Source organism: Boleophthalmus pectinirostris, unplaced genomic scaffold, assembly GCF_026225935.1.
Source record: "Boleophthalmus pectinirostris isolate CB_2022bp ecotype Guang Dong unplaced genomic scaffold, ASM2622593v1 HiC_scaffold_7, whole genome shotgun sequence".
Classification (NCBI taxonomy): Eukaryota; Metazoa; Chordata; class Actinopteri; order Gobiiformes; family Gobiidae; genus Boleophthalmus; species Boleophthalmus pectinirostris.
This window is the reverse complement of record NW_026571473.1, coordinates 42,392,252-42,402,727: the sequence shown is the minus strand read 5'-3', so window position 1 is coordinate 42,402,727 and position 10,476 is coordinate 42,392,252. Positions and strand designations below refer to the sequence as shown.

General features: G+C 44.2%; 1 protein-coding gene across 1 annotated transcript in view; it reads right to left on the bottom strand.

The window, feature by feature from the left end:
- Positions 1–9,260, bottom strand: part of LOC129412171 (uncharacterized) — a 10,655-nt gene extending 1,395 nt beyond the window's left edge. The window contains exons 1-14 of the mRNA XM_055165300.1: positions 8,978–9,260; positions 7,562–7,666; positions 5,031–5,210; positions 4,848–4,958; positions 4,006–4,143; positions 3,814–3,918; positions 3,483–3,656; positions 3,196–3,300; positions 2,578–2,715; positions 1,705–1,809; positions 1,374–1,547; positions 903–998; positions 230–409; positions 47–157 (exon numbers count right to left, since the gene is read on the bottom strand). Of these exons, the coding sequence (XP_055021275.1) occupies positions 47–157; positions 230–409; positions 903–998; positions 1,374–1,547; positions 1,705–1,809; positions 2,578–2,715; positions 3,196–3,300; positions 3,483–3,656; positions 3,814–3,918; positions 4,006–4,143; positions 4,848–4,958; positions 5,031–5,210; positions 7,562–7,666; positions 8,978–9,038 (1,783 nt within the window). The 5' untranslated portion in view covers positions 9,039–9,260. The remainder of the gene's footprint in view (positions 1–46; positions 158–229; positions 410–902; positions 999–1,373; positions 1,548–1,704; positions 1,810–2,577; positions 2,716–3,195; positions 3,301–3,482; positions 3,657–3,813; positions 3,919–4,005; positions 4,144–4,847; positions 4,959–5,030; positions 5,211–7,561; positions 7,667–8,977) is intronic.
- Positions 9,261–10,476: the final 1,216 nt, after the last annotated feature.

Below are 10,476 nucleotides of genomic sequence, written 5' to 3'. Positions count from 1 at the left end.
ACTGGTGCATGAAACAGTAGAAGTGGATCTTTTGAACGGTACTCACCCACAGCCTGTCCACACACCTCCTGGGTGTTACAGGTCACATTGGCAGTGCATTCATAAGAGGAAGGATCACAGCTGTAACACTGCAGAGAGCCAACAGGGGGCGCCACAACTGAAACAAATGTGTGTTAAATGAGACATTTTCAAAGTGCAGAACATCAGCTGATAAGAGAGAATCACTCACTGGACTGATTCTGGTTGTTGCAGTTGTCTGTGTCGCAGCACGTGGTGTTTACAGCATAAGTGTTGGGGCCATAATTATATGAAACAAACTCAGACCCTGCAGCTGTACAGTCTGAAGCAGAAGCACAGCCTTTATAGGTGTAGCTGTAGGTGTTAATGTAGTCTCCATAATCGTAGGAGCCTAAAGACACAAAAGGAACAAATAAGAATCTCCTGAAGAGGGCAGTGCAGGTGCTGGTGCAGCACAACCTGAAAAAAAAAAACACATTCAGTCCCACACGCCTCTTTGGCCACTTCAACAAAGTGAGACATATTTGTGATTCAGATTTGATGTTAGTTTCTGTATTATCATGATCTGTATTATTTAATACATGTGTCCTTAAACCCTGTTTTTGTTGATTTGTTCAGAGTCTTGATGTTGAGGTGGAAGTGTCACAAGAGCAGAACAAGACCAAAACTAAAACTTTATTTAAGTTGATTAGTGAGAAAACCACAGACATGACCAATCAGAGACACACACATGCACTGTGAGCCAATCAGAGACACACACATGCACTGTGAGCCAATCAGAGACACACACATGCACTGTGAGCCAATCAGAGACACACACATGCACTGTGAGCCAATCAGAGACACACACATGCACTGTGAGCCAATCAGAGGAAGTCTTGTACCTGTGTAGGACCTGGAGAAACATGCTGTAGTTTGAAAGGGGCAGGTAACTGAATACTGGTAATAGCCGGAGCCGCTCATGCACTGAAGTCTGCGAACTGTGTGAGAGAGAGACTGATGTCAGATACACACACACACACACATTGGCAGTACATTCATAAGAGTAAGGATCACAGCTGTAACACTGCAGAGAGCCAACAGGGGGCGCTGAAACAGAGAGGAGAAGTTGGACCTTTGAGAAAAATCTATGGGATTTTAGTTTGTACATGTTTGTTTGGGATTTTTTAAATGCAATTGTTCATTATCTGCAATTATTAAATATTTATTTCTATGTTTCTTGCTGCTCGTTCTCTCTGAAGCCTGTTCCATTAGGCGTCTGTTTGGGCTGAGGCAGGACACTTGGACTGGAAGGAGGTGACTTTGGAGGAACCCACTACCAAGTCTATTTGTGTAAAATGAGGAGCAGCACTCACAGGTCGGGTTTGGAGCGTTGCAGTCGTCTGTGTCGCAGCATGTGGTGTTTCTGATGTAAGAACTGTAGCCATAGTCATAAGAATCAAACTCAGACCCTGCAGCTGTACAGACCGAGGATGAAGCACAGCCTTTTCTGATCGTGATGTAACTGGAGCTTCCATAATCGTAAGAACCTGAAACCAGAACAGAAACAGGTCAGATCTGAAGAGACTTCTCCAAGAACCAGGTCTGGACTGTGGACCAGAGCCAGACCCGCCCACTACAGACCTGTACCAACCAATCAGAGAGAGGCTCAGACATGCAGTGACCAATCAGAGGACAGTACTGTACCTGCGTAGGCATCAGTGTAACAGAAGGGGGCGAGTTTGGAGCAGGTCACCGAGCGCTGAGAAGAACATGACGAGTCTGTGCACGTCAAACACTGTAACCCCAGATCTGAAAGAGACACAGGTTAGACCAGGACTGAACCAGGACTGAACCAGGACTGAACCAGGACTGAACCAGGACTAAACCAGCCAGTCATGAACTGCCATTTCTCCTGAGTGACATATAAATTTGAAAGTCGTCTACATAAAAATGATGATTCCATGTTTTTGGAAAATCTGACTCAGGGAGAATATGAAGATATGAAGTGTAAACAGTACAGGTGCGAGAACAGAGCCCTGGGGGACTCCACAGTGAAACAGAGTGAAGAATGAGGTGAAGTCCCCCAGTCTAACACAGAAAGACCTCCCCGACAAATGGGACCAGATCTACTTCAAGGTAGACCCCCTACAGACTCAGTACAGACTCGGTACAGACTCAGTACAGACTCGGTACAGACTCAGTACAGACTCAGTACAGACTCAGTACAGACTCAGTACAGACCCTCTGACACCAACACAGTTTTCAAGATGATTTTTAAAAGTTGCACAGTTCACTGAGTCAAAAGCAGCCGTCAAGTCTAAAAGCATTGAAATGTCAGAATCATCAGAATCGGTCATTAAAAACAGGTCATTAAAAACCTTTAAAAGTGCTGACTCAGTGCTATGAAATACTTTGTCGACTGACTGGAGCAAATCAGATACATTATGTGCATTTAAATTAACTACAGCTGAACTAAAACACTCCAGGATCTTGAACACAAAATAAATCTTTGACATGTTTTGGTAATTTGAAGAGAAACTAGTGTAAAGAGAAGGAAGGAACTGAACCAGGACTTACCTGGGACGTTGCAGTGGGAAGTGTTGCAGCAGGACACTGAGGTACTGAAGCCAAAATATCGTCGTGACAGGTTGGTGTTGTTGCACCAGTTCTCAGAGAAACAGCCGTAAAATGGACGGGATGGGTTATACTGGTCAACTGTAACGAAAGGTCAGAGGTCGGGTTGAATTGGGGGAGGTTGTGTAAGAGCAAGAAGTTTGTGAACTTGGAGAGGTGAACTTGGAGAGGAGTCCTGATTCTTCCAGTAAAACAATGTACCTGCCTGAGGAGACTGTGCTTGAGTGTTTAGTGACTCAACTCATATTATGTCGTGAGGGGCGAGGCGCAGGGTTCCAAACTGCAAACTCTGGCAATGAATTTGTTAAACTCGGGAAGAACAGCTAAGATAAAAGACTGATTTACTGATCAATAAATCTCCACAGGATCTATACTAACTCATGGCTGAAAGGAAGGAGCCCTGGTCACCGCCCACACCACTGGACAAAGTCTGTTTTTAGGCGGAGTTTTGGCCTCCAGGAAAGTTCAACATTCATGATGATGATGGTCTCTCTTGTCCTGTTGTATTTTGGTGAACTGGTGCATGAAACAGTAGAAGTGGATCTTTTGAACTGTACTCACCCACAGCCTGTCCACACACCTCCTGGGTGTTACAGGTCACATTGGCAGTACATTCATAAGAGTAAGGATCACAGCTGTAGCACTGCAGAGAACCAACAGGGGGCACTGAAACAGAGAGGAGAAGTTCGACCTTTGAGAAAAGTCTATGGGATTTTAGTTTGGACATGTTTGTTTTGATTTTTTTAAATGCAATTTTTTATTATCTGCAATTATTAAATATTAATAAATATTACTTTGGAGGAACCCACTACCAAGTCTATTTGTGTAAAATGAGGAGCAGCACTCACAGGTCGGGTTTGGAGTGTTGCAGTCGTCTGTGTCACAACATGTTTTGTTTCTGAGGTAAGACCTGGAGCCGTGGTCATAAGAATCAAACTCAGACCCTGCAGCTGTACAGACCGAGGATGAAGCACAGCCTTTTCTGATTCCACTGTAGTTGTAGCTTCCATAATCGTAAGAACCTGAAAACAGAACAGAAACAGGTCAGGTCTGAAGATACTTCTCCAAGAACCAGGTCTGGACTGTGGACCAGAGCCAGACCCGCCCACTACAGACCTGTACCAACCAATCAGAGAGAGGCTCAGACATGCAGTGACCAATCAGAGGACAGTACTGTACCTGCGTAGGCATCAGTGTAACAGAAGGGGGCGAGTTTGGAGCAGGTCACCAAGCGCTGAGAAGAACATGACGAGTCTGTGCACGTCGAACACTGTAACCCCAGATCTGAAAGAGACACAGGTTAGACCAGGACTGAACCAGGACTGAACCAGGACTGAACCAGGACTGAACCAGGACTAAACCAGGACTAACCTGGGACGTTACAGTGGGAAGTGTTGCAGCAGGACACTGAGGTACTGAAGCCAAAATATCGTCGTGACAGGCTGGGGTTGTTGCACAGATTCTCAGAGACACAGCCGTAAAATGGACGGGATGAGTTATACTGGTCAACTGTAATGAAAGGTCAGAGGTCGGGTTGAATATGGGGAGGTTGTGTAAGAAGCAAGAAGTTTGTGAACTTGGAGAGGAGTCCTGAGTCCTTCTATTAATATAATAATAATAATATATTATTATTATTATTATTATTATTATTATTAACATTATTCACTGATCAATAAATCTCCACACTTCTGTCCACAAGGTTTAAGACTGAGTTAATGGGAGTTGTTTAGCATCTTCCAGAAAAGCATTTGTGAGGCCGCACACTGATGTTGGACAGAAGCTCTGGATCTCAGTCTCTGCTCTGATCCATCCCAAAGGTTCTATCAGGCTCAGGTCAGGACTCTGTGCAGGTCCAGTTCATCCACACCAAACTCTCTCCTCCAGGTCTTTATGGAGCTGCTTTGTGCTCTGGTCACAGCCATGATGAAGTGGAAGGGGCGTCTCCAAACTCTTTCACATCACAACCCTCCAAACCCACACTCGTCCATCACAACCCTCCAAACCCACACTCGTTCATCACAACCCTCCAAACCCACACTCGTCCATCAGAACCTCCAAACCCACACTCGTCCATCAGAACCTCCAAACCCACACTCGTCCATCAGAACCTCCAGCACTAATATATAATATAGTAGTCGTAGTCACAGAAAACAGTAAATGTCCCTCCTCTACATCAGAACACAGTAGAAGTGGATCTTTTGAACTGTACTCACCCACAGCCTGTGCACACACCTCCTGGGTGTTACAGGTCACATTGGCAGTGCATTCATAAGAGGAAGGATCACAGCTGTAGCACTGCAGAGAACCAACAGGGGGCGCCACAACTGAAACAAATGTGTGTTAAATGAGACATTTTCAAAGTGCAGAACATCAGCTGATAAGAGAGAATCACTCACTGGGCTGATTCTGGTTGTTGCAGTTGTCTGTGTCGCAGCACGTGGTGTTTACAGCATAAGTGTTGGGGCCATAATTATATGAAACAAACTCAGACCCTGCAGCTGTACAGTCTGAAGCAGAAGCACAGCCTTTATAGGTGTAGTTGTAGGTGTAATTGTAGTATCCATAGTTGTAGGAGCCTAAAGACACAAACGGAACAAATAAGAATCTCCTGAAGAGGGCAGTGCAGGTGCTGGTGCAGCACAACCTGAAAAAAAAAAACACATTCAGTCCCACACGCCTCTTTGGCCACTTCAACAAAGTGAGACATATTTGTGTTTGAACTTCACTGGCTCCTCGTAAAACACCACATTCAATACAAGGTCGTCCTCATCACCTACAAGTCCCTCTATAACCTGACCCCACCCGATCTCACCCACCTCCTCCATCTGCTCTGTCCCACCCGCCGCCTCAGCCCACACCAACCTCCTCACTCCCCTCACCAGGACAAAGCACCTCCTCACTCCCCTCACCAGCACAAAGCACCTCCTCACTCCCCTCACCAGGACAAAGCACCTCCTCACTCCCCTCACCAGGACAAAGCACCTCCTCACTCCCCTCACCAGGACAAAGCACCTCCTCACTCCCCTCACCAGGACACAAAGCACCTCCTCACTCCCCTCACCAGGACAAAGCACCTCCTCACTCCCCTCACCAGGACAAAGCACCTCCTCACTCCCCTCACCAGGACAAAGTATTGATCCTTCGCCGTGGATCTTTGCCCCTCTCTCTGGAACTCACTTCCACAATCCATCAGGAACTTGGACTCACTGCAGCTCTTCAAATCACTTCTAAAAACTCACCTGTTCAAACTGACTGATTCCCTCCATGATTCCCCCGTTGTCGACAGTGTCACGTCTTTTTTGTTTGTAAAGTGTCTTTGAATCCAAAAAGTGTGATATAAGTCTGATGTGTTATTATTGTGAATGTTCAGCAGTGAGAAGCACATGAAGCACTCTCCCTTTTCCAAACACAGTGGCACTCATGTCATCGACTGGTGCCCACTGACATGGCACGGTGTCATCGCCCTAATTGTTATTGTTCACCCCAAAACACAGGGCACATTTGACAATATGCACCTCGTGCACGATGAAAACATAGTGTGAAGCACTCTTCCCTTATCAAACACTCAATGCCACTCAACAGTGACACTCATGGAATCCAGTGGTGTCCAGAAAGGAAACATTTGTCTGACTAAGAAATCATCCTGAGTTTACAGAGAACATTTTGTATGTGGAGCGACGACAAAACAAAATCATGATCCTTCGTTCAAACTCGGTTATGAATTTAAAAAGTCAACGCCAAAGTGAAAGTCTCCAACTGTTCACCAAGAAACACCTTCCACTGCAAAGACCAAGACGTGATGTTTCTGTAAAACCACAAGAACAAGAAAGTGCAGCTCAGTCTGTTTGTCTTCTGCTCCTCTACATTAACAAACAGGATTTTGTTTTGTCGTCGCTCCACATACAAAATGTTCTCTGTAAACTCGGGATGATTTCTTAGTCAGACAAATGTTTCCTTTTTGGTTCTTCCTGTGGATCAATCCTGCCCATCACCTTCACCTTTCACTATTTTTAAGTTCCGTTGGGAAGAGAAACAGTTTAAATGGAGGTTTGCAGTCATTATATCAGTTATGGAGTTCACAAACACATTTCTCGAGTCGTTTTCCGCTGTTAAGATCCAACAACCACAGAATTACGACGTCTGAATCCCAAAACTAAAATATGACAATATCAGAACCAGAAACAAAAGTGAAATGGTTCAAAAGACTTGAAAAGATCGACTTTGTCAATAGACACGTCCCACTGGGAAAACAAACATGGAGGTTTGATGTTCACTTTTTCTGAAAATCCTTCCCAGTATGAACTGCACGATGACTGTATGTTTGAAATTTAGGATGCATGTTTTATCACAGGTGGTTGAGAAACATCTGTAAAAACATCTCTAAACTCATCTGAGGGGAGAGATTTTCTTTGTAAATCACAGGAGAGCAGTGAGCTCCTTCAGTCTCTGGTTCTGTTCTTCTTCTTCTCTGGTTCTGTTGGGCTGCAGGTGGACGCTCTGCTCTTACCTTTATCATCAAAACCTGTTCACTGATGATGTCAGCTGAAGGAATGTACTTCCTGCTATGAAAGAACTCACTGTCTTATGTTTTGTGTTTTTACAGAAAGTACAAATTAAATCTTGTGTAATCAGTTAATTACTTGGTGTTACCTGGTGGAACAGGTTTGGGTGCAGCTGCAGAGTCCATGACCTACTGACTGTCACAGGACAAAACCAGAGACTTTCTTTAACACATAAACTGTGAAAAACAAGACCAAAGACCCGAGCACCCGGAGGAGACCAGGTGCACGACTGGCTGAGAGCAGAGGACACGTGACTCACTGTGATAACTGAGCACCGTCTCCGAAAAATACGAGTGTGGACAAATGTATTTAGATTCTCTGATAAACTTAGAGGATGTGATGAGAAAAGAGGCTGGTGCAGTTACCGGCGTAAGTCCTGGAGACACACTGGCTCTGTCCCGACGAGCAGATCTGTGACGTCTGAGAAGAACACGAAGAACCTCCACAGGACCGGCACTGCAGACCAGCAGCTGCAAGAGACCAGACCAGGTTCAACAAGGACTAAAACAGAACTAAAACAGGACTAAAACAAGGACTAAAACAGGACTAAAGCAGGACTAAAGCAGGACTAAAACAAGGACTAAACCAGGACTAAAACAGGATTAAAACAAGGACTAAAACAAGGACTAAAACAGGACTAAATCAAGACTAAACAAGGACTAAATCAAGACTAAACAAGGACTAAAGCAAGACTAACGAAGGCCTTAAAAAGGACTAAATAAGGACTAAAGGGTTCGGTCAAGTGTTAACGGAGGAAACGGTCAGATTTTTGACATTCAAATGTCTCTTATTCAGAAACTAGAGGAACTATTGAAATAAGTAAAGTATCAGAATGTAGGAAAGAGTTACACTCCAACAGGGTCAAGTTAAACCTGTGAGATTCTTTCAAGTTCAAGACAAAAAATGTAAAAACTCATGTTGGTAACGGAGGGAATGAAATATGCAGCACTTTTTGGTCAATAAATCCAAACAGTGATAACTCTTGGTTCTCACTTCCATATCCTTAACAAACTGGTTTGAATCTTTGCTTCATATAGTTTTCTTGTTGTTACTTCTGCTTGACCGGGCCCAAAAGCAAAATTAAAGCAAGACTGAAGAAGGACTAAACAAGGTCTAAAGTAGGACTAAAGATGGTCTAAAGCAAGGCTAAAGCAGGACTAAACCAGGACATAGTTTACACAAACCCGTCTGAACATAACAAGACTTAAACATGTCTAAAATTTTAAATCACACAGAGCGACCCACAGCTTTTAAGTGACGCTCACAACAGACACTATTCTCTCTCTTCTCTGTCGGGTCATATTTTTTTGGGACCTTTAAAATTCACTAAAATGGTGAAAATGTATTTTGTGTGTTAAAATAATTGTGTCTGAGGATTAGATGAAGCGTCGTTTCAGTACAAAAAATTGTCATTTTTACAAACCTAAACCTGAAAACAGGTCAATTTTGACACAAACACAATGTAAGACTAAAGCAGGACCTAAACAAGGCCTAAAACAAGACTAAACAAGGACTAAACAAGACTAAACAAGGACCAAACAAGACTAGACAAGGACTAAAACAAGACTAAACAAGACTGAACAAGACCGAACAAGGACTAAAACAAGACTAAACAAGACCGAACAAGGTCTAAGCAAAGTCTTAAACAAGACTAAAGAAGGACTAAAGCAAGACTAAACCAGGACTAAATCAGGACTAAAACAAGACATAATTTACACAAACCCGTCTGAACGTAACTTGACTTAAACGTGTCTAAATCCAAATTTAAATCCTACAAATACCTGAGTGGACGCAGATGAACAGAGCCACCAGAGTCAAGAGCTTCACAGACGTCTTCATCATCCTGCTCCTGTCTGCTCCTGTCTGTCCCTGTCGGCTCTTCTGACTCTTCTCTGGCTCTGCTCCTCTTTATACCTGGGCTGTGTGGTTGGTGAGTTGGGCGGCAGGTGGATGCTTTTATTAAACACGACTGCACTGAACCCTGGATTATTATTATGTTCAGTGATTGTGTCACCTGAAGGAATGTGACTCTGGCAAGAATCGGCTCATTTCTCGTCACGACTGTGTCCTGAGGAACAGGTGTGGTCTCTGGGTGTGCACCAGAACATTTTGTGACCATCTGACTGTCACCAGTTTAGGATCCAACGCCAAATCTACACAAATGTGCTACACAGCTCCCACGAGAGCCAATCACAGAGCTCCCAGACCCACGAGAGCCAATCACAGAGCTCCCAGACCCACGAGAGCCAATCACAGAGCTCCCAGACCCACGAGAGCCAATCACAGAGCTCCCAGACCCACGAGAGCCAATCACAGAGCTCCCAGACCCACGAGAGCCAATCACAGAGCTCCCAGACGCACGAGAGCCAATCACAGAGCTCCCAGACCCACGAGAGCCAATCACAGAGCTCCCAGACCCACGAGAGCCAATCACAGAGCTCCCAGACCCACGAGAGCCAATCACAGAGCTCCCAGACCCACGAGAGCCAATCACAGAGCTCCCAGACGCACGAGAGCCAATCACAGAGCTCCCAGACCCACGAGAGCCAATAGGACCCTTACGGTGCTAAATGATGAATGCAAATAAAATCGTCTGTATTCCCATGATGCACCTGGGCCCTGATGAGCTCCACAGACGCTGGTACGGATCAGGTCTGCGTCAGGGCGTCAGCGCTGAGCATAAACCAGCCTGTACACAAGAGAAACACAATTAAACAAAACACAACAAACGCACAATTCAAAGCACAAATGAAATGTTGTGTAACGTCCCGACTGTGGAGGAACAGGTTTGTTGTGTGGAACAGTTCATGACCTACTGACTCACAACAAAACCACTGACCTCCATTCAATTTAATCCACTTTATTTATCTAACACATCTGTCATTATAATTAATGTGTTGTGTTCATGACACATTTTAGAAACATGAGAATTTCCAAAGTGCTGCAAATGCAAATGAAAACAATAACAGACTGTCAATCATGAATCAAACCAGTTTTACAGTGAACAACACAAACAAGAACAAAGGATTTACACAGTCGGCTGAAAGTCCGTCTAAACCACGAGAGTCAGAGTCATTTTGTTCCGGGCGTCGTGTCCAACCGACTTTGATCCAAAGTGTCCGGATCAGAAAACTCATGTCATATAAACCCCAAAAATAACAAGAAGTTCAAATATTTGTGCAGAGAAACACAAATCTATTACACAAATCTGTTTTAATTGATGAACTCTTTCTTATTATAATATTATAATATTATATTATAATATTATAATATTATAATA